This window comes from Crotalus tigris, unplaced genomic scaffold (assembly GCF_016545835.1).
Source record: "Crotalus tigris isolate CLP2741 ecotype Arizona unplaced genomic scaffold, ASM1654583v1 scf7180000017752.986373038:1224578, whole genome shotgun sequence".
Taxonomy (NCBI): Eukaryota; Metazoa; Chordata; class Lepidosauria; order Squamata; family Viperidae; genus Crotalus; species Crotalus tigris.
Genome location: NW_024096614.1, coordinates 436,480 through 460,033, shown reverse-complemented (window position 1 = coordinate 460,033; position 23,554 = coordinate 436,480). Strand labels below are relative to the sequence as shown.

General features: G+C 38.5%; 1 protein-coding gene across 2 annotated transcripts in view; it reads right to left on the bottom strand.

Moving 5' to 3' along the window:
• The window catches only part of LOC120306741 (cytochrome P450 2J2-like), a 42,026-nt gene extending 26,898 nt beyond the window's left edge, over positions 1-15,128 (bottom strand). The window contains exon 1 of one of the 2 annotated variants that reach the window (XM_039340496.1): positions 14,516-15,128. In XM_039340496.1, coding sequence (XP_039196430.1) covers positions 14,516-14,542 — 27 coding nt within the window. In that variant the 5' untranslated portion in view covers positions 14,543-15,128. Of the gene's footprint in view, positions 1-3,743; positions 3,985-14,515 lie in introns of those variants that run through there. The other variant, XM_039340495.1, reaches the window with a different exon arrangement.
• Positions 15,129-23,554: the final 8,426 nt, after the last annotated feature.

The window sequence follows — 23,554 nt, the reverse complement described above, 5'->3', positions numbered from 1 at the left end:
ATAGCAGAGGAACAAAAGATCAACTCCTAATAGACAAAATGATCTTGGAAAACTGCAAGAGAAGGAAGACCAACCTGAATGTGGCATGGATTGACTACAAAAAGGCATTTGACTCTCTGCCACATGATTGGATAATCAAGTGCCTAGAAATAACAGGAGTCAGTAGAAACATCAGAAAATTTGTGCAAAGATCGATGGCACAATGGAAGACACAGTTGCAGATCAATGGTGAGAGCTGGGAGAGGTTAATATCAAGAGAGGAATATTTCAAGGAGATTCATTATCACCATTACTATTTGTTATTGCACTGTTTCCTCTGTCAACAATACTGAATAACTCAGGACATGGTTATCAAACATCAAAAACATCTGCTAGACTATCCCACCTCCTTTACATGGATGATCTGAAGCTGTATGGAAAAACATCATCTGAAATAGAATCGCTGCTCAACACTGTCCGTATATATAGCCAAGATATTGTAATGGAGTTTGGCTTGGACAAATGTGCCACACTTACTATCAAACAAGGAAAAATAGTGAAAACTGAAGGAATCAAGATGCCCCACGAAAATAACATTAAGAGTCTGGATGAGGAAGAGTACTACAAATACTTGGGTATCCTTCAAGCTGACAACATCAAGCACACTGAAGTCAAGAAAAAGATTAGAGGTGAATACATCAAGAGAGTGAAGAAGATCTTAAAGTCCAAACTCAATGGAGGAAATACCATAAAGGCAATCAACACCTGGGCAATCCCAGTCATTAGGTACACAGCTGGAATAGTGGACTGGACTCAAGCAGAACTAAAAGCAATGGATAGGCAGACCAGAAAAATAATGACAATGAATCACGCCCTTCATCCACGCAGTGACATTGATAGACTTTATCTACCAAGGCAAATAGGTGGGCGTGGAATGCTACAAGTACATCAGATGGTTGAAGAAGAAAAAATGGCTTTGGAAGAATATCTGAAGAACAATGATGAAGATGCACTGAAATTAGTATATCAGGAAGGCTTACTAACTACTGGAGAGACCAAACTGGCCTACAAGAAAGACCAAATGAAGAACAGAATAGAGGCATGGGAAGACAAAGCACTACATGGCCAATACATGAAAAAAATAGCTGGGAAAGCAGATAATAATAAAACCTGGCAATGGCTAAGAGCAGGAAAATTGAAGAAAGAGACCGAGGGACTAATTCTGGCTGCACAAGACCAAGCCTTAAGGACAAATGCATACAAAGTCAAAATTGAGAAGACAGCAACAGACAGTAAGTGCCGCCTATGCAAAGAAGCTGAAGAAACAGTGGACCACTTGGTAAGCTGTTGCAAGAAGATTGCACAGACTGATTACAAGCAGCGGCATGACAAAGTAGCAACAATGGTGCATTGGAAGATCTGCAAAAAATATCATTTGCCTGTAAGCAAAAACTGGTGGGATCATAAAATAGAGAAAGTCATAGAAAATGATAAAATTAAACTGCTCTGGGACTTCAGAATTCAAACAGACAAGCACCTGCAACATAACACCCCAGACTTAACAATTGTCGATAAGAAAGACAAAAAAGTCTGGATAGTGGACGTGGCAGTGCCTGGAGATAGCAGAATAGAAGAGAAAGAACTGGAGAAGATAACAAAATACAAAGACCTACAAATAGAAATAGAAAGACTGTGGCAAAAGCAAGCAAGGGTAGTACCAATAGTCATAGGCTCCTTGGGCGCAATCCCAAAACAACTGGAGCACCACTTGAACACCATTGGCATTGACAAATTTGCTATTAGTCAATTGCAAAAGGCGGCCTTATTAGGAACTGCTTCCATCCTGCGACGATACCTGTAATACCATCAAACATCCACATCTGCCTATCCCAGGTCCTGGGTAAGGACTCGATAGGTAGACAAAATGCCAAATCCAGGCTGAACATCTGGCTGACTGTGCGATGAATGATAATAATAATAATAATAATAATAATAATAATAATAATAATAATAATAATAATAATAATAATAAAAAGGCAAGGTTAAACTTTCAAAATCCTGCTAAAAAATTGTTATTTTAATCAACTCATAGAAAATCTACCATGGCATCTTATCTATCCCAAATCAATCCAAGAGTTCACAGTGATTCATCCTAAATTAAATATCAACATTTATTTCTCAATACCACATCTTTTCAATATTTATCTGGTTAAATATAATAAATTCAATCTTCAAAGTTGGTCTATCTACCCAAAAAAGTCCAGATGAAATTGTTTTCCAGTTAAATGTGATAAATCCATTCCCCAAATTGCCTTCAACCCTCCTAGGGAAAATCAGTTTATCACTTCTCCATTCAGTTAGATTTCTGCCGTTGTAAAAGAACTCAGACTTGAACTTCATTGAGTTGTGTGAAATCAATACAAGTTATGCTAGTTTGTACAGTCCACATTTCTTAGAAATGAATCTGCTGCTTTCAAACCACATTCCTTTTCTGGATCTAATTTATCCACAGCTACATGCATCTGAATATTTTCCAAAGCCATTATCATTTCATCAAACTTTTTAAAATGGCTTTCAAAACTAAGGATTGCATGTTATCAAACTTTTTATCAGATAACAGATAAATTTGCTGGTCTGTAATCTGATATATTGTTGCTCTGTGTAATTTAGCATTGATACATGAAAGAAAACAGGAAACACAAAATCCTAAAGCAAAGTGAAGAAGTAGATAATGAAGCAGGGAAAATATTTTCTGGATATTTTGATCAAAAGTTAAAATAAAAATAAAAAATAAGCTCCAAATATTTTTGCAAAATTAATAAGATGCAAAAACCCTGTGGTGAAAGTCCAATATAGATGTAAATCAGATAAAAGTGTTTCCACTATCCAAGAGCATGCTATATTTCCTTACAGAAAAGCAAACCTTATTCAAAACAACCACATAAATCAAAGGGAAAAAGAAAAAAAGATGTTATAAAGTCCAACAAGGGGTTAAAATAAATCAGCATTCTGCCAGCCAGTCTACTTTTAAAGATAAAAGTCAAAGTAAAACAAAAGACTCAAAAAGTGAAGTTAAAACCCAGGCATGCTTAAGAAAACAAACTGCTGAGAGGAAGATAGATGATTGGAAACTTTCTGACTACTTCCACGGGGACCTGGAATCTTCACAACTCCCCTTCATGAGCTGTCTTGGCTCATTTCTAAGTGCTCTCATTCAAATCCAGGGAGAAGCACTGCCAGAGAACCAGCTTTGGAAGCAAAATCAGCAGATCCTCGGCAGAAAAATGAAAAATTCCTACCATTCAATAGCCAACTTAAAGAGGAAATACTTCCTTGTAATATTATGACTCATGCAGGTAGTGGAAACAGATGTTAGTCTAGAACAAAGATCCATAGAGCTTTTGAAATCATTATAAAATGTCTAGCTTCATTTAGGCAGAATGAAGGAGAAACCTCTCCTCTCTGAAGAACTGGTTCCATTTTCAAATATTTCTCTGTAAGACTGAACTAGAATCTGCTGCCTAAAAACTCAGCCCCATTTATTTCACATCCTACTCTGTGAAACGGTGATGAGCAGAACTTGGCTTGGATATTCTGATATGAAGAGGAAAATAATCATGTGTCATCACTATCATTTAATTAATTGTATTTTTCGTCATGCAAGAATATTTACTAGGTTAATACATTTTTCTACAGTTATGTTACAGAGAAAATAATTGAGAATGATTTTTTATATTGTTGGTTAATTATTGAGAATGAAATACCTTACGAAAATAATCTTCACGAAACCAAAGCCCGTAAGCCCACAAGGTCCCAATGAGAGGTAGAGCCAAAGGACCAGGAGGTAAATGTCTTTGGATCCAAAGTTGTCTCAGGAAGAAGAGAATCAGCAGAGCAAGCAGCAAAACAAACAAAATTGTCCCTACAGCAATCATTTTTCTGGCTTTTTTTTCTTTGATCCTCACTTGTGGATCTAAAGATGGTTGTATCCTTTTGTCTGATGCTTTTTTTCCTTCCTGTTTTATATACTCCATTGATGGGATACAAATAGCAACATGATGCTGATGTTCTGCCTCATTTGTGGTGGAACTTTGTCAAGAAGATACTATCACATTAATTCAGGTTAATGAGGTTGCCTCTAATCACATGCCACAAAAATAACTCATGAGATTCAGTGGCCAGTTCTTTAAACAACTTCTTTTTCAGGTCAACTCATGAGAAATTTAATAGGTGTTGTTGTAGTAGTAGTATTAGTAGTGGTGGCAATAATAATAATAATAATAATAATAATAATAATAATAATAATAATAATAACCCCCAGTGAGGCACTACCTTGACGTGGTTGTGGGGCTTGTGTGCTCTGAGGAAGATGAGAGCTATGCCAGAGGTTCAACCATACTGGACAGGTCTCATCAGAGGAGTCAGACAAAGAGTGTCTCTCCCATAAAAAATATGGTGAGACGTAAATTGCAGAATGCCATACCGGCTCGGACGTCGCCTGGGTTAACAAGGTCCGCGCTAGATATCGGAGTTCCTGGATATCTGGTGAAAAATGGGTTACAGGACTCAGGACTGTTGGCTGAGCAACCAGGGCCAGCAGCTGCAGAACTACTGGAAGAAAAGGTGTTTACCCGTCGCAGATACACAGTGATGGAAAACAAAGAAATAATGATCTGTTACTACAGATCAAGTCCAACAAGAAGAGGATATCTAAAACGAATGCACCAGTTCTGGAAAGAACAACATCCAGAATCAGAAATAATAGAACAGAGACTAGCAGATCAACGCCGATTTATAACACGAAATAAAGTATTCACAGAAACAGAATTGGACGAACTGCAAAGGTTTACCCAGGGCAAAGAAATCAAAGCCTTACCAGAAGTAATTCAGAATGTAGAGGCAAACCAGGGGGAGTTGGCAGTGAAGGAATCCAGCAGAGATATACAACTGTTCTCATTTGGAAACCAGGCACCTCTTCCTCAGGAAGAACAAAACCCTCTAACTAAAGAAATAAAAGAATTGAAACAAAGAATAACTGAGCATCTAGAACAGCACAAAAACAACAGAATAAGGCTACCTGCATGGAAGCTTGTTCCAAAGAAACAGCTTGCACAAGCATTAAAAGATGCAAATACCGCAATATCAAGTATAAGCACCAATTCACTGCAAGAAACAAACCAACTAATGTACAGCACAGCTGCAGTTATAACAGAATACCTGGGATGCAAAATCAACAAAAAAGAAAAACAAACAAACAGTGCACCAGAAAAATGGAAGGTTAGATTAAAAATAAGATCAGCAAGTTAAGATCACATGCAAGCAAGCTAGAACAGATGAAAGAAAAGAAGCTGAAGAACAAGAAGACCAAAGAATACCTAATCAAGAAATACCACTTAGAAACAAGGAAGATCAAGGAAGCACTGGAAATAATAAAGCAACAAATAACAGCTATAGCCAGGAAAATCAGTAGATATGAAGCTCGAATTGCAAACTATAGGCAGAACCTCCAATTTCAATCCAATCAGAAACGTTTCTACCAATCCATCAATGGAGAAACTGCAAGGAATCAGTCAGTACCTGACAAGGAAGAAACAGTGCAGTTCTGGAAGCAGATATGGGATAACCCAAAGAAATACAACAAGGATGCAGCTTGGTTAAAAGAGGTAGATGCAAATAAAACAGAAGTTGAAATGAAAGAACTAGTAATAACAACAAAAATGGTAGAAAAAAGAGCAAAGAAAATCAAAAATTGGTCAGCACCAGGTGAAGATGAACTGCATGGGTTTTGGTTGAAACATCTAACTGTTATACACCCACTCATTGCCAAACAGTTCAACAATATACTACAAGGAGGAGAAATTGAAAAGTGGCTAACAACTGGGAAAACCTACCTAATAATGAAAAATCCAGCAAAAGGGGCAACACCAGGTAACTACAGGCCAATTACCTGCTTACCAACAACTTTCAAATTACTAACTGGTGTGGTAGCTGATGCAGTACAACAGCATCTAGTTGAAAACAATCTCTTTCCACCTGAGCAGAAAGGAAACCGCCCCAATAGCAGAGGAACAAAAGATCAACTCCTAATAGACAAAATGATCTTGGAAAACTGCAAGAGAAGGAAGACCAACCTGAATGTGGCATGGATTGACTACAAAAAGGCATTTGACTCTCTGCCACATGATTGGATAATCAAGTGCCTAGAAATAACAGGAGTCAGTAGAAACATCAGAAAATTTGTGCAAAGATCGATGGCACAATGGAAGACACAGTTGCAGATCAATGGTGAGAGGCTGGGAGAGGTTAATATCAAGAGAGGAATATTTCAAGGAGATTCATTATCACCATTACTATTTGTTATTGCACTGTTTCCTCTGTCAACAATACTGAATAACTCAGGACATGGCTATCAAACATCAAAAACATCTGCTAGACTATCCCACCTCCTTTATATGGATGATCTGAAGCTGTATGGAAAAACATCATCTGAAATAGAATCGCTGCTCAACACTGTCCGTATATATAGCCAATATATTGTAATGGAGTTTGACTTGGACAAATGTGCCACACTTATAATAATAATAGTAAAGTTGGAAGGGACCTTGGAGGTCATCTAGTCCAACCCCCTGCTCGGGCAGGAAACCCTACACCATATCGGACAAATGGCTGTCCAGTCTCTTCTTAAAAACTTCCAGTGTTGGAGCATTTACTGCTTCTGGAGGCAAGCTGTTCCACTGATTAATTGTTCTCACTGTCAGGAAGTTTCTCCTTAGTTCTAGGTTGCTTCTCTCCTTGATTAGTTTCCACCCGTTGCTTCTTGTCCTGCCTTCAGGTGCTTTGGAAAATAGCTTAATTCCCTCTTCTTTATGGCAGCCCCTGAGATATTGGAATACTGCTATCATGTCCCCCCTTGTCCTTCTCTTCGTTAAACTAGACATACCCAATTCTCGCAACCGTTCCTTATATGTTTTAGCCTCCAGTCCCCTAATCATCTTTGTTGCTCTTCTCTGTACTCTTTCTAGAGTCTCAACATCTTTTTTACATCGTGGTGACCAAAACTGGATGCAGTATTCCAAGTGTGGCCTTACCAAGGCATTGAAGAGTGGTATTAATACTTCACGTGATCTTGATTCTATCCCTCTGTTAATGCAGCCTAGCACTGTGTTGGCCTTTTTGGCAGCTGCAGCACACTGCTGGCTCATATTTAAGTGATTGTCTACTAGGACTCCGAGGTCCCTCTCACAGTTACTACTATTGAGCATGGTGCCACCTATGCTGTACTTGTGCATTTGGTTTTTCTTGCCTAAATGTAGAACCTTGCTTTTTTCACCATTGAATTTCATTTTGTTACTTAGTGCCCAGTGTTCACTTACTATCAAACAAGGAAAAATAGTGAAAACTGAAGGAATCAAGATGCCCCACGAAAATAACATTAAGAGTCTGGATGAGGAAGAGTACTACAAATACTTGGGTATCCTTCAAGCTGACAACCTCAAGCACACTGAAGTCAGGAAAAAGATTAGAGGTGAATACATCAAGAGAGTGAAGAAGATCTTAAAATCCAAACTCAATGGAGGAAATACCATAAAGGCAATCAACACCTGGGCAATCCCAGTCATCAGGTACACAGCTGGAATAGTGGACTGGACTCAAGCAGAACTAAAAGCAATGGATAGGCAGACCAGAAAAATAATGACAATGAATCATGCCCTTCATCCACGCAGTGACATTGATAGACTTTATCTACCAAGGCAAATAGGTGGGCGTGGAATGCTACAAGTACATCAGATGGTTGAAGAAGAAAAAATGGCTTTGGAAGAATATCTGAAGAACAATGATGAAGATGCACTGAAATTAGTATATCAGGAAGGCTTACTAACTACTGGAGAGACCAAACTGGCCTACAAGAAAGACCAAATGAAGAACAGAATAGAGGCATGGGAAGACAAAGCACTACATGGCCAATACATGAAAAAAATAGCTGGGAAAGCAGATAATAATAAAACCTGGCAATGGCTAAGAGCAGGAAAATTGAAGAAAGAGACCGAGGGACTAATTCTGGCTGCACAAGACCAAGCCTTAAGGACAAATGCATACAAAGTCAAAATTGAGAAGACAGCAACAGACAGTAAGTGCCGCCTATGCAAAGAAGCTGAAGAAACAGTGGACCACTTGGTAAGCTGTTGCAAGAAGATTGCACAGACTGATTACAAGCAGCGGCATGACAAAGTAGCAACAATGGTGCATTGGAAGATCTGCAAAAAATATCATTTGCCTGTAAGCAAAAACTGGTGGGATCATAAAATAGAGAAAGTCATAGAAAATGATAAAATTAAAATGCTCTGGGACTTCAGAATTCAAACAGACAAGCACCTGCAACATAACACCCCAGACTTAACAATTGTCGATAAGAAAGACAAAAAAGTCTGGATAGTGGACGTGGCAGTGCCTGGAGATAGCAGAATAGAAGAGAAAGAACTGGAGAAGATAACAAAATACAAAGACCTACAAATAGAAATAGAAAGACTGTGGCAAAAGCAAGCAAGGGTAGTACCAATAGTCATAGGCTCCTTGGGTGCAATCCCAAAACAACTGGAGCACCACTTGAACACCATTGGCATTGACAAATTTCGCTATTAGTCAATTGCAAAAGGCGGCCTTATTAGGAACTGCTTCCATCCTGCGACGATATCTGTAATACCATCAAACATCCACATCTGCCTATCCCAGGTCCTGGGTAAGGACTCGATAGGTAGACAAAATGCCAAATCCAGTCTGAACATCTGGCTGACTGTGCGATGATGATAATAATAATAATAATAATAATAATAATAATAATAATAATAATAATAATAATAATAATAATAATAATAATAATAAAGTTGGAAGGCACCTTGGAGGTCATTGAGTCCAACCTCCTGCTCAGGCAAGAAACACTACACCATTTCGGACAAATGGCTGTCCAGTCTCTTTTTAAAAACCTCCAGTGTTGGAGCATTTACTGCTTCTGGAGGCAGGTTGTTCCATACGTTAATTGTTCTAACTGTCAGGAAATTTCTCCTTAGTTTTACATTGATTCTCTCCTTGATTAGTTTCCATCTGTAGCTTCTTGTTCTGCCTTCAGGGGCTTTGGAGAATAGCTTGACTCCCTCTTCTTTGGGGCAGCCCCTGAGATATTGGAACAGAGGAAGACATTATTTTTTTAAAAATCAAGGGTTATGTAATCCATTTTGTCCCAAACATTATAGTATACCAGAATTATTTTAAAATCATAGTGTACCTCATGGGCCAAAGAGATAATATCCAGTCCAGGGTTATATCTCATACATATCCTTGCAAGTCCAATTTTAGGACGTTATCATAAAAATAAAACTACCTCAATTTTGTTTAGAAATAAGGGAATGTCTTCATGAAGGGTTCATTCAGTTAAGGACCATTTCTGGTGCTGTGCAGCCTTTTGCAACTAAACTAAGTGTAATCCTTGTGCTAATAAGGAGGGCTGTTGTAATAGATTCTGCAACATCTGTTATTGATTGAAAGGTGCCCTTAATCCAAGCATTTAATTATAGATCAAGAGCTATAAGTGTTTAGAAATACTTACCTAAAAACTATGTCACGAGTCAGCTGCCTAACCCATTAGCACATCTGAATATGATACATGCTAAAGTTTTAGCAGCAACAATTTACCTAACTGTAGTAATATTAGACTCAATAGAGACCACATGGCTTGAGTAGGCCCTAGCCATCCTTTGTGATATTTTTTTTTTGCTTTATGGTCCAATATTTTTGTTATCCTTTTTATTCCTTACAACTATATTACTGATTGCCATGATGTATCTCATTCTGAGCACAGACTGAATCTTTGGAAGTTTTTTTGAAGCTCACATCTGCCCTTGTTCCTGTGCTCCAGGTGTTAACTTTTTCTCCGTGGGAACACAGCAGAACTCAGAATGACTCGTGTTTCACTTGATTTCTAGAGTCATTCCATAATTATTCTTTCATAGAACCACCTTTATGCTAATTGGGTGCCAGGCCATGCCTCAAGGATAGGGATCCTCCAGTTCTCTCCTTGAATCACCTCCTTGCTTGTTTTAATTTACTTATTTACTCAATGTATAAATTATCTCATTCAGAGCCATGGGGTTGCAGTGTATTGAGGACTACTGTATTGTAGGCTGACTATGCCCACTGCCAGCAGTTCAATCATGAGTGGCTCAAGGTTGACTCAGCCTTCCATTATTTTGAGGTTGATCAAATGAAAACCTAGATTGTTGGGGTCAATATGCTGACTCGGTGAACTGCTTAGACAGGGCTGTAAAACACTGTGAAGTAATATATTAGTCTTAGTTTTATTGCTATTGCTATTCACCAAGGTGACTCTAGGTGATATGCAATATGTGGATTTCTTTCCCTAACTGCTTTTGCCCCTACCCCAGACCTTGCCATTCATTTAAAAATTCCCCTATTTACAGTAAGTGAAACATAATCAGAGTTATGTGAATTAATGGGCTGATGCCTTGTTAACAAAATACCAACACTGATTTGACAGAGCACCAAAAGATGGGCTGCTATTAATGTGCAATCAGTGGAGTGCAGCCATCAGGAAGAAAAGCTAAAGCATCAGATAAAAGAAAACAACCGCAATTGTAACAGCGGTTACAGTAATCTCTGATACACTTTGACTTAAGTGAGGATTTTCAACAGAAGAGCAACCAGAAGGAAGACAATCTGGCAATTTTAAAAGATGAAGAAAGATTGATCTTGCACCACTAAAAAACAACAGCTGCATTTCTCCTGATGCCATGTTTTTACCAAAGACTCTGCTAGGTAACTAAACCCCACTCCAAAAAAAAATTCACAAAACTTTGGATCAATTCACTGCCACGAACAGTCTAACAACACCTCTAGCTCAGCAGAGCCAATCAAATATTCAAGATCTTCAGACCTCTTCTAACATTGAGTCTAAGATGAACAACCTTAACACCAATGCATTGGAGTGCCAGGGAAGACTCACAAGGAAATTAGAGGAAACATTTCAACAAAGGGAAGACAATATGGTATAGAATTGCATTGACCAGGGATGCTGCTTTGGCAAGTAGAGTCTTCAAGGAAAAGCAAAATCACCAATCAGTATGTATACTTAAATATATCAGGTTCCCAGACTTCCGGTCCTGTGCGGTAGCGACTGGTCGCAGGCTTGCGGCCTGCCCCACGCCCGTTGCCAACTTTCATCCTGCCTAAAGTCCTTCATGCATCCAAGCCGCCCTGGAGAGGTAATGAAGAAAGAAGGGTGCCCCAGCGACTCTGGAATCATGGCGGTCATTCCATTTGTCTTGGGGAAAGCCTTCTAACCCGACAGGAGAAAGGCTTTATTTCATCAATCAGCCCAAGCTACTTGCAACCGGCGTCCAAAAGAACTAACCAACACTACAATAAACAGCGTGCTTGAAACTGGGTGAGAATCTGATTTTCTCTTCTCTATTCTAAATTTCCTGGAAAAGATCCTCAAGAAGCAAAATGCCTCTGAAAAGGAAGGAGGAGGACTTCTGCCCTATCCTTATACTAACAGAAGTGGCAAATTAAAATTTCTATGGAGGATCAAAATATATGGTAGTGAAATAAATTTATAAACTTGAAAGCTAAAATTTAACTTTGGACAAGTTTAAGATGGTTGAATGGTTAAGACTCTCATTTTAAAGATCATTGCTCATATTGAAAACTAAATAGATGCTGACACATAGTGGTGGTTGAAGATTATGACAGCTGATTTCTATAGAGAACTTGCCAAAACCTGGGAAAAGCTAATCTCTGCTTGTGATTTTCAAAGCTTTAATAATAAAGAACAGCTATGATAAAAAAGAAAGCAGACAAAGAGAGAAGTATAAACTTTAGAAAAAAAAATCTGTTTTGAACTCTTTGAATTACAAATACCTATTTAACCAGGACTCTAAAGCTATTTGTAGATAAGAACGAAAACTCAAACTTTTGGCTATCATGGATATGAGACATAGACAGAACACACCAAGGAAACATAAATACCTCTCATGAGGAGATATATAGTATACTGCAATTAATTCAAATAACACTGAGTTCAAATCACAAAGAAATCCAAAATAACTTTGAAAATACAAATCAATCTATCTCTAAGTTAACTTTACAACAAAAAAACTTCCAAGAAACAACAACAGAGAAGGAGCAGATAAAACAAAAAGTGGACATAAAATTGAAACTAGAGACCCAGACAGAACTTAATAAAGCAAGAAAACATGATTTAATCCTAGTGGAGATTTTTTTTTACAAGAAATAGAAAAAACAACTCATCCCTTAAGACTACAAGATAAATCTGAGGCCAAAAAAACAGATTGGATAAAATGGAATGTAGAGATTGTGAAAACATCAAAGAGAAAGGAAGTGATAAGAGAAGCAAAGAAGGAGAAAGAGAGAAACATTTTCAAAAAACACAGAAAGGCAAAAGCCTCACATAAAGACACTTTATTCGATTTATTTCTTATACCTACAGCAACAGTCATGAATATATGGAAAAACTTTTTGATTCAGCAAAATACATTGATCAAGAAAGATACTGGTCAAAGGGAAAAGATCAAAGTGAACATTAAGAAAATAGATGATGGGATCTACCAGAGAGAATATTTTAAAAAGAAACATTAGTTTGAATATGGTTAAAGAAATAGAAAAGATTCTGAATACATATGTCATTCTAAGAGAGATGAATTCCTTAAATACCCCATCCTCTAAGAATAGCAGTGACTGACTATCCAGGGGAGTTAAAACACTGAAAAAATAACCTTAATCTAACTGGATTTATATGCTTCTAAAATTTGGGGACCAAAAATTTATTATCTTTACTGAAGACTTTGGTTTTTATTTACAAAAAAGAAATAAAATTGGAAAAAGGATTATAAAAAATTTGGACTTAAAAATCTTTAAATGGCATTGGTGACATATTGTGGCCAAGTTTGATATTACAAGTTGTTATTGTCTAAAGGAAACTTGGCTTGAAGCCCAGACTACAGATAAGACTTTTTCAACCTTGACAAATATCAGCTGTGAGAAGCTCAGCTATGTTCTATACTCAGTTATAAAATTATTTTCATTCTCTGACTTTAAAGCCCTCCATTTAACACACCATTAAGAAAATGTGGATGAAGACGAGGAACAGATTCTTTTTATGTTGAATGCAATACATGAAACCATTCTTTCAGCTTGTGATGAAATAAGATGCTACAGAAAAAACAAGATGTCAGCTTAGATATACGAACCTAAATTTTGACTACAATTAAAAAATCAACTATGCAGAAGAAAACAGAAAAAGTGGAACAATGAAATACTATGATAGAGGATTCAACTGACCAACAAATACAATCATTGGAAAATCCAGAAAAGGGACTGACAACACTGAAAATGAAAATGACTTTCTATATAAACCAGAAGAAACTTGAGGAGCAAGAAGAAGAACAGAATGAAGGGAAGACAAACATATCAGGACAACTATGGGGATCTGGAATAATAGAGAGACAATTCGTTAGCCCTTCTCAAAAAATGGTGACTGGATGGTCTCTTTTATTTCAAATAATATATATAACAACAGAGGGAGATCTATTTGATGACTTAAAAGCAGTGACATGGAAGGCGAGCTGGCAAAGGAAGAAAGCCAGAATAAGGCTGAAGAAAATTGGGGTGTTGATTTATTAGAGAGGATTTTATATTACTAATTAAAATAGAGTATAATCAAATAGACAAGATATGTATTTTGAATACTAGATTTTGTTGTGAATTGAGATAAATAAAATTTGGGTCACTTAAAACTTGGAAGTATAAATCTTAAAAGTTAAATTTGAATAGTGATGGGAAATTAAAAAATTGGGGAAAACAAATAAAAGAAATATTAAGGGAAAAAGAGAGGAAATACTTGAAATTGAAATAGGAGAAATTGTGGTCACTAAATTTAAAACATTTAGAAATTAGTTGGAAATAAGGATATTATACTGTATTAATAACTAGATGAGGTAAGATGGTAAGAAAAAGAATATACTCAAATAGATAAGATGTGTATCTTGAATATTAGACTTTGTTAGGAATTGTGATAAACAAAACTTTGGTTACCTAAAACTTGGAAATTATAAATATCAAATGTTAAATTTAAATAGTGATGGGAAACTAAAAATTGGGAAAAACTAACAACAGGACATTGATTGTCTATAAAGATTGAATGTTAAAGCAACTAGGATATTTATATGCTAAAAATTTATTGATAAATGTAACAATGTTTTTACTTAATTGATATAATAAGAACTGTATTAGTTCAAATTTGAGACTGTAGATATTAAGGGAAAAAGAGAGGAAATATTTGATATGGTAGCTTGAGATTTTGTATGTTATTGAATTTTCGATTAACCCAGCCACCACGTTGCTTTTTAACTACTTAAATGTAAAATTAGAAAATCAATAAAATATTACAAAAAAAGCTCCTTTTAGACAAGAGTACAGCTAAACTAGCAAGTTCATGAAGTCTCACCTTTTGATTTTGCATTCGGTTGAACATTGAAGGAATGTAGATTCCCCTTGGATATCTCTATACCTGCCTCCATGTGAGAGGACTATTACCTCCAATTATTTACTGCCCCAAGTTGTATTAGACTGGAGGATCCAAAAAAATGTTCTACAGATGGCCTGTACTCCTGTACTACTCCACCCTAGACTCCAGGAACTGAATGAGAGACTAGAGGAGTCATTCACATTCTGAAGGTCTCCTAAGAAACGTTTTCTACCCCTATTGTAATGTCACTTTGATTGGTGAGCTCCCTTATCTGCAAGTTTATTTACCCAAATAAATAATTCCTGCCAATTCCATCTGGTTGGCAGGTCTCTATTGTGGTCCCCATTTAGCAAAAGCTTGATCAGGATGATCCTTCGAATTATAGACTGGTTAGTCTCATTGATATCATAGCAAAATTATAGGCCAAATGTTTTTGATACAAGAATGAGGACTGGGTAATAGAAAAGGGCTTTCTACCAAAAAGCAAAGTGGTTTTAACTCTTTCATTTTATGTTATTTAATAGAAAAAGATACCAATAAGGGTAGACAGATATTTATAACTTTTATAAACCTCAGTGCAATATTTGATTCAATAAACATAGAACTTCTGTGGAAAAAAACCTATGGACCTGAGCATGGATCCTAAACTCCTCTCTTTATTCAAGACATTATATACAGATTCATGCCTAAGGTACACACAGGAATGCATAGCACCCTAACGGGGAAAATTAATACCAATAGAGGAGTCAGTCAAGGATGTATACTAGCTCCCATTATCTCTAATCTGGATACAGGTAATTGCATGCCCCCATCGGAGCTTGAATCTGCTGAGGAAAATGAGCTGGAACTGGAGAGGAATGTGGGGAAGAACAGGCTGAGGCAGGCCAGGGCCTTTCAGGATTGGGACAGGATGAACAGGAGAGACAGCTCAGGTGATGAGCAAGGGCCACCCCCTCCTGATCCTAGAGCACAGAGAGTGGAGAAAACAGGAAACAACACAGGTGGGCTCAACTACTGGGGAAGAGAGGCCCCACCCCTCTCCACAAGGCACACCTGGAGACTAAGACTTAAGGAGACACTGTGGGGAGGGGAATATTTTTAATGAATGGCAAGGACTGGGGTAGGGACAAGAGCAGTTAGGAAAAAAATTCATGTATTGCAAATCACACAGAGTCACTCTGGTGAATTAGCAATAGCAATAGCAAACTTAGACCTATATCAGCTTCACAGTGCTTTACAGCCCTCTCTAAGCAGTTCACAGAGTCAGTGTATTGGCCTCCAAAATTTGGTCCTCCTTTTACCGACCTCGAAATAATGGAAGCCTGAGTCAATCTTGAGCCAGTCAGGATTGAACTGCTGGCAGTGGGCAGAGTTAGCCTGAAATACGGTAGTACTAAATTTACTGTACCACCACGGCTCTGAATGAGACAATTTGTGCACTGAGTAAGTAAGTAAATTAACAACAAGCAAGAAAATGATTCAAGGATAGAACTGGGGGATCCCTGTCTTTGAGGCATGGGCCTGACACCCAATTACCATAAAGGTGGTGCTATGAAGGGATAATTATAGAATGACTGAAGGAATGAAGTGAAACATGAGTCATTCTGCTGTGTTCCCAAGGAGAAAAAGAAAGCACCTGAAGCTCAGGAAAATGTGAGCTTCAAAAAAACTTCAAAAGTTTCAGACTGTGCTCAGAATGAGATACATCATAGCAATCAGTAATATAGTTAGTGGTAAGGAATAAAAAGAACAATAAAAATATTGGCCCATAAGGCAAAACAAAATATCACAAAGGATGGCTAGGTCCTAATCAAGCCATGTGGTCTCTATTGGGTTTAATGTTACTTCAGAGTTAGATAAATTGTCCCTGGTAAACCTTTAGCATGGATCATATTCAGATGTGCTAATGGGTTAGGCAGTTGGAGTTGTGACATTGTTTTCAGATAGCTATTTCGAAACACTTATAACTCTACCTATAATTAGATGCTTGGATTAAGGACATCTTTCATTCAATAATAGTTGTTGCAGAATCTATTACAACAGCCCTCCTTATTAGCACTATGATTATGCTTATTTTAATTGCAAATCCTTTATGAAAATCCTAGAAAAGATAATTAAAAAAACAGATCTGCAAACAACTAGAAGCAAACAAAGTCATAACTAGGAGCCAGCACGGGTTTGTTAAAAACAGATCATGCTAGATCAATCTGACCTCATTCTTCAATAAAGTGACTAAACTAGTTGACTAAACTAGTAGACTAAACTAGTAGACTGCGAAAAGCAGTGGACATAGTATACCTAGATTTCAGTAAGGCATTTGACAAAGTAAACCACAACCTACTCCTTGGTAAAGTAGAAAAAGCTGGAATAGGCAACATCACCACCAGATGGATCTGTATCTGGCTGACAAACTGTACTCAATGAGTAGTCCTCAATGGCACTACATTCATATGGCAAGAAGTAAGAGTGGGGTACCACAAGGTTCCGTCTTAGGCCCAGTACTCTTCAATATTTATTTATTTATTTATTTATGAGACTTATATACCGCTTTAAGTGCAAGCACTCTCTAAGCAGTGTACACCAGTAAGCAATGTATATATATATGATATATATATATATATATATATATATATATATATATATATATATATTTACATTGCCCCCAACAATCTGGGTCCTCATTTTACCTACCTCGGAAGGATGGAAGGCTGAGTCAACCTTGAGCCGGTGAGATTTGAACCGCTGACCTGCTGAACACAGTCAGCTAAAGTGGCCTGCAGTACTGCACTCTAACTGCTGCGCCACCTCGGCTCTTTTTAAATATCTTCATTAATGACTTAGATGAAGGAATTGAAGGGAAACTCGTCAAATTTGCAGATGACACCAAGCTGTCAGGAGTACACCCCAGAAGACAAACTCAGGATCCAAAAAGATTGTGACAAACTCGATCAACGGGCCCTATCCAACAAAATGAGTTTCAGCATGGAGAAAAGCAAAGTCTTACACTTAGGCAGGAAAAACTAAAGGCACAAAGACAGATTGGGTGAGACCTGGCTTAAAAACAGTATCTGCTAGAGGGACCTTGGACTCCTAGTGGACGATCACTTGACTATGAGCCAGCTGTGTGCAGCAGCAACCATAAAAACTAATATAATCCCGGGTTGTATAAACAGTGTTTATAAACCTTAGTAAGACCACACCTGGAATACTGCAGCCAATTTTGGTCACCATATCACCAAAAGGTGTTGAGAGTTTGGAAAAAATTCAGAGAAGAGCAAATAAGATGATCAAAGACCTGGGGGCTAAAACATACGAAGAACAGCTACGGAACTTGGGTCTGGATAGTCTAAAGAAAAGAAGAAATAGGGGAGACATGATAGCAGTGTTACAGTATCTGAGGGGCTGCCACAAGGCACAAGGGGTCAGGTTGTTCACTAGAGCACCAGAGGGAAGGATGAGAAACAATGGTTGGAAACTGATCAAGGAGAGAAGCAACCTGGAATTATGGAGAAACTTCCTGACATGAGGACAGTCAACCAGTGGAACAGCTTGCCTGCAGAAGTTGTGAGTGCTTCATCATTGGAGGTTTTTCAGAAAAGACTGGACAGCCACCAATCTGAAAGGATACAGGATCTCCTGCTTGAGCAGGGGGTTGGACTAGAAGACATCCAAGGTCCCAGATATATTCTGATTGAAATGGCCCAGGATGTCAGCTATCATTGCTGTGGATCTCTCCTATCTACTGTTGGATGCCAGATTCTGGGTTCGATATTCTATTTCTATCTGAATAAGAAACAACATAACCTTTATTGCTATGGATGGATGTGGATGCCATTATGTCAGATGGAAACCAATCTCTGCAATAATTGGAGATTACCTTCTGCAGACCATGTTCTGCAGGGATGAAGTGCTACTAAAATACTGTGGTTGAGGTACTAGATAGGTCTGGATGGAATACACCAAGACAATCTTATGCCTTGTGCTTTGTGGAGTCTTTGCTGATTTGAAAAAATATGGAGATGGCCCAACATCACTTATAAGGGTCTCTTTTTACTGGTAGAGTTAAATCACCTTTTTTTATGAATATAGATCATTCTCAAATATTTCAAGCAATAAAGAAAGCAATGTCTCATAAGTACAGATGCATTTGGATGAAACTGGGCATTTCAACTGGTATTTTATTTACTTATGCTACTCAACATGTTTTGGTTCTCTTGAGAAAAAAAATTGCCAGAATATTGATGTGGGGAGAGATAATTCTCCTGCCTCCATCAATTACTTTCAATCCATTGACCATGCATGTCTCTGGGCCATCGGTTGGAGTTGGGCTTTGGGGGCAGAGTAGTTCCAGTCCTTCCTATTGGCCTATACCTAGAAAGTGATTCCGCAGGATTATGTACCAAAGGTGATTTTCAGGGATTTCTATGTGCTTTGATCATTGATGCTGGGTGAACAGAGCATGGGAGTGGAGTAACATAAGTAGGGCATGACTCCCATGTTTAATACTGCCTATTATCCAATGTAAGTAGATAGAAACTCAGTTTCCTGCAAGGAATATAATAACTCTGTGGTCCAGATCCATCAGTAAGAAGCTACAATTAAGCAAGTGTTCTTTGGATTTAGCTAATAATTTCCCCCAAACACTAGAGATAACCGTGCAATCTTGTCCATATATTACAAAGCTGCAATAGTAAAATTACAGTCTAACTATTCCTTCATAGCTCAAAGTTTATAGCCTAAGGGAAATTCAGGCTCTTCCTTTTGAAACTAGAAGGAATTTCGATTCCTTGGTTTCCTGTTCAGACCATGATGATCTCAGAATGTCAGGATGATAATTTAACAGCTTATTTCAGGCATGTCAAACTGCTGGACCATAGGCCGGATCCGTCACGCTGAAACTGCACCCACCCAATTGCCGGCAAAGGGGGAAAAGTCCCAATATGTTGCACGATGTCACATGACATTGCGGGTTTGACATACCCGTAATGCAGTGGTTCCCAACCTTTTTAATGCCGCAACCCCAACTGGTCGTAAGTCGAGGACTACTCAACCAGTCGTAAGTTGAGGACTACTCAACTGGTGCAGCACTGTTTGCAGAATGGGACTTTTGGTGGGCTCAGCAGGGCAGAGACAGCCTGGACAATTCCTATTGGCTTTTGAAAGCCAATAGAATTAGACTCTATTCAAGAGAGTCTATTCTATTGGCTTTCAAAAGCCAATAGAATAAAAGGGAGTAGCACAGCTAAGAAAAAGGGGGAAAAAATGTCGGACTGCGTTGTTTGGCGATCCCCGTGAAATGGTCGTTTGACACCAAATGGTGTCCCGACCCACTGGTTGAGAACCACTGCCGTAATGGAATGTGGCCGATGCAATGATAAGATGATGCAGCAAGGTCTGTGTCTGTGCCTTTAAGAGGCTGAGTATAAAAGGAGTTTTTACTGGAGTTTTTTCTCTCTCTTCCATTTAACCACATATATGTGTTTTATTTCTAGTGTATATTTGTAGATATAGTGTAATATCAACCACATTTAATTACAAACCACTGTTTACTGTATTTACTCCTGGGTTAACTCAGTGCAAGAAGACTGTGCATGCTCTGACAGGTTATGGGCCCACAGTGAGGAGAAACCCAGTGAGAGTTTGACCCAGAGTCAGAGGAGTTGAGGCTTGTGGTCTGTTGTGGTTTGTTATGGTTTGGCAACATGGACTCCATCAGCATAATGGGAAGAAGTTTCATAGTATCTAAGCTGAATGAGACAAACTACCTCTCCTGGAGTCTGAAAATGGAGATGTACCTGAGAAGGGAGGAGTTGTGGATGATAGTTACTGACCCACATGCAATCCTGAATGATGGGGACCAGAGAAGGCATGAGAAAGCACTGGCCAGCATATTCCTGAGTTTAGGAGATAGACAGCTGATACACATGAGGGGTCTCCAGTCTGCTAAGGAGTGCTGGTAAGCTTTGTGCAGTATATACATGAGAGGGACTGCGAGCAGCAAGGTAATGATGATAAGAAAGCTGTATAAAGCACAGCTGAAGCCAGGAGAGAGCATGTCTATGCATTTGCAATCCATGAGAAAGACATTCATAGAATTAGAGGACAGAGGAATGACTTTCACTGAGTCACATAAGGTGTATGTGGTGCTCAGTTCATTGGGACAATTCATGGGATGTCCTAATGACCAATTTAGAGTCCATGCAGGAGAAGGACTTAACCATGAGTTATTTGACTGGCTGGTTGCTGGAGGAGGAACAGAAATGTTTGGAAAAGCAGCAGAGAGGGGATAACAACACACCGCTCAAGCCTAGAACTGCTACATCCCAGGGTGCGGCAGAGTAGCTGAGAAAGTTTGCATGGTGTAATGCTGTTTCAAGTGTGGTTCTACAGAGCATCTCCAGAGACACTGCCCTGAGGGGAGAAACAGAGCAGTAGCGAGACAACTGACATTTTCCCTGGCAGCGACATTAACTGAGAAAAATACTTGGTTGTTGGACAGTGGAGGCAGTTAGTATATTGCAAATGACCCACAAATGTTTTCCAATTTGAGACCAGCTAAGCAAGCATTTGTTAGCTTGGCTAATGGACAACAGTCTGCTCTTAAAGGGGAAGGTAAAGTTTATGTATTTATGGTATAGGAGAAATAGATAATGTATTATATGTACCAGAGATAGACCATAATATCATGGTTCTGAAAGATGAAACTTTTCAAAGAACTGTGACGCATTGTTTACCTTAAAGAATCTTTATTCGAGCAGCATAGCTTTGGCATGTACATAGTAGAAGCCAAAATCTGACTTCCCCTCCCTTCAGCACATAGATCAAAGCACAATTCCATCTTACAAGTAACAGTAATAAATCACATTCTCCAATTAGTTTGAAATGCTAGCTTTCCACCCAGTTCTTTATTCTGCCATGCCTTATCAGCTCTTATTACAATTTTGTATGCCACATTCCTCCCCTCCTCCAGTATCATCTAAATCTAAACATGTAATATGAAATTCCATAATACATGTTGTATGGAACAAAACCTTCATTAGCTCACTTAAATAAGACACACACACCTTCAGCAGCCTCTGGCTGCAAGTAGTTTCATATGTTTTTAACTCTTTAGGCAGGGAAAGTGTGTGTATGGAACAAGCCATCCTTCTTCAGGTTTCGACTCACACACAGTTAGATTAGAAGAGTAATTTACTCAAGGCCACATAGATAACAAGGAAAGAAACATATATCCGAAATCTAAGGAGGCTGTGGAAATACAAGCTTGCCTGAGCAGTTTCAGAAAAGAAGCCAAAATCCAATCTGAGGTCTTTGAACACCAAATCAAGTTTGTAAGCCAGTCCAATGGTCAGAGTTTCAGGGTTTCCAAGCAAAATTCACAACACAAAACAAGAGATCAGAGAGTTGTTTCCAAGGTCAGCAATGGCACACAAAACTCCAAGCATTCAGCATTTGTAAGGAAATCAATGGGCTAATGTCTTGCTAAGAAAATACCAGCACTGATTTGACAGAGCATCAAAAGATGGGCTGCTATTAATGTGCAATCAGTGGAATACAGCCATCAGGAAGAAAAGCTGAAGCAATAGAAACTGTAACAGTGACAGGAAAGAATATCCCCAATCACTATGTGATGAGAAAAGGAAGAGAAAAATTTGGAATACCTATATCCTTCAAACTAGGCTGCCCTACATATATCTCTTAATAGAGTTAACATGAGTCATTGGAATATCAAAAAGAGAGATTGTGTTATCCTTAAGTCCACATCTCTGCTGTCAATATCTTTTAATAGGCCCAAAGGGAGCAGAATGGCTACCCAGTAAAAAGGAAAGTAAAAAAGTTTTGCTGACATTTAAATGCTCAATAAAACCAACTATGCTGCTTTAAAATAAAATCTTTTCTGGGTACAGAAATACTCCCACTAGATGTGTTTCATGATAATAAAATATGGTCACATTTTCATCCTTGTATATAAGCTGAAGATCGCCCTCTAGGTTCTGGGATTGGTAAGTGTCTACCACAAAGAGCTTTCGGAGTTTAGCCTTGACTCAAGTCATTTGGTGACAAAAACATAGTAGTAGTAAAGTTGGAAGGGACCTTGGAGGTCATCTAGTCCAACCCCCTGCTCGGGCAGGAAACCCTACACCATTTTGGACAAATAGCTGTCCAGTCTCTTCTTAAAAACTTCCAGTGTTGGAGCATTTACTGCTTCTGGAGGCAAGCTGTTCCACTGATTAATTTTTCTCACTGTCAGGAAGTTTCTCCTTAGTTCTAGGTTGCTTCTCTCCTTGATTAGTTTCCACCCGTTGCTTCTTGTCCTGCCTTCAGGTGCTTTGGAAAATAGCTTAATTCCCTCTTCTTTATGGCAGCCCCTGAGATATTGGAATACTGCTATCATGTCCCCCCTTGTCCTTCTCTTCGTTAAACTAGACATACCCAATTCTAGCAACCGTTCCTTATATGTTTTAGCCTCCAGTCCCCTAATCATCTTTGTTGCTCTTCTCTGTACTCTTTCTAGAGTCTCAACATCTTTTTTACATCGTGGTGACCAAAACTGGATGCAGTATTCCAAGTGTGGCCTTACCAAGGCATTGAAGAGTGGTATTAATACTTCACATGATCTTGATTCTATCCCTCTGTTAATGCAGCCTAGCACTGTGTTGGCCTTTTTGGCAGCTGCAGCACACTGCTGGCTCATATTTAGGTGATTGTCTACTAGGACTCCGAGGTCCCTCTCACAGTTACTACTATTGAGCATGGTGCCACCTATGCTGTACTTGTGCATTTGGTTTTTCTTGCCTAAATGTAGAACCTTGCTTTTTTCACCATTGAATTTCATTTTGTTAGTTAGTGCCCAGTGTTCAAGTCTGTCCAGATCCTTCTGTATCTTAAGCCTGTCTTCTGGAGTGTTGGCTATTCCTGCCAGCTTGGTGTCGTCTGCAAATTTGATGAGTTCCCCATCTATCCCTTCATCCAAATCGTTGATGAAGATGTTGAAGAGTCACTGGGCCCAGAACAGAG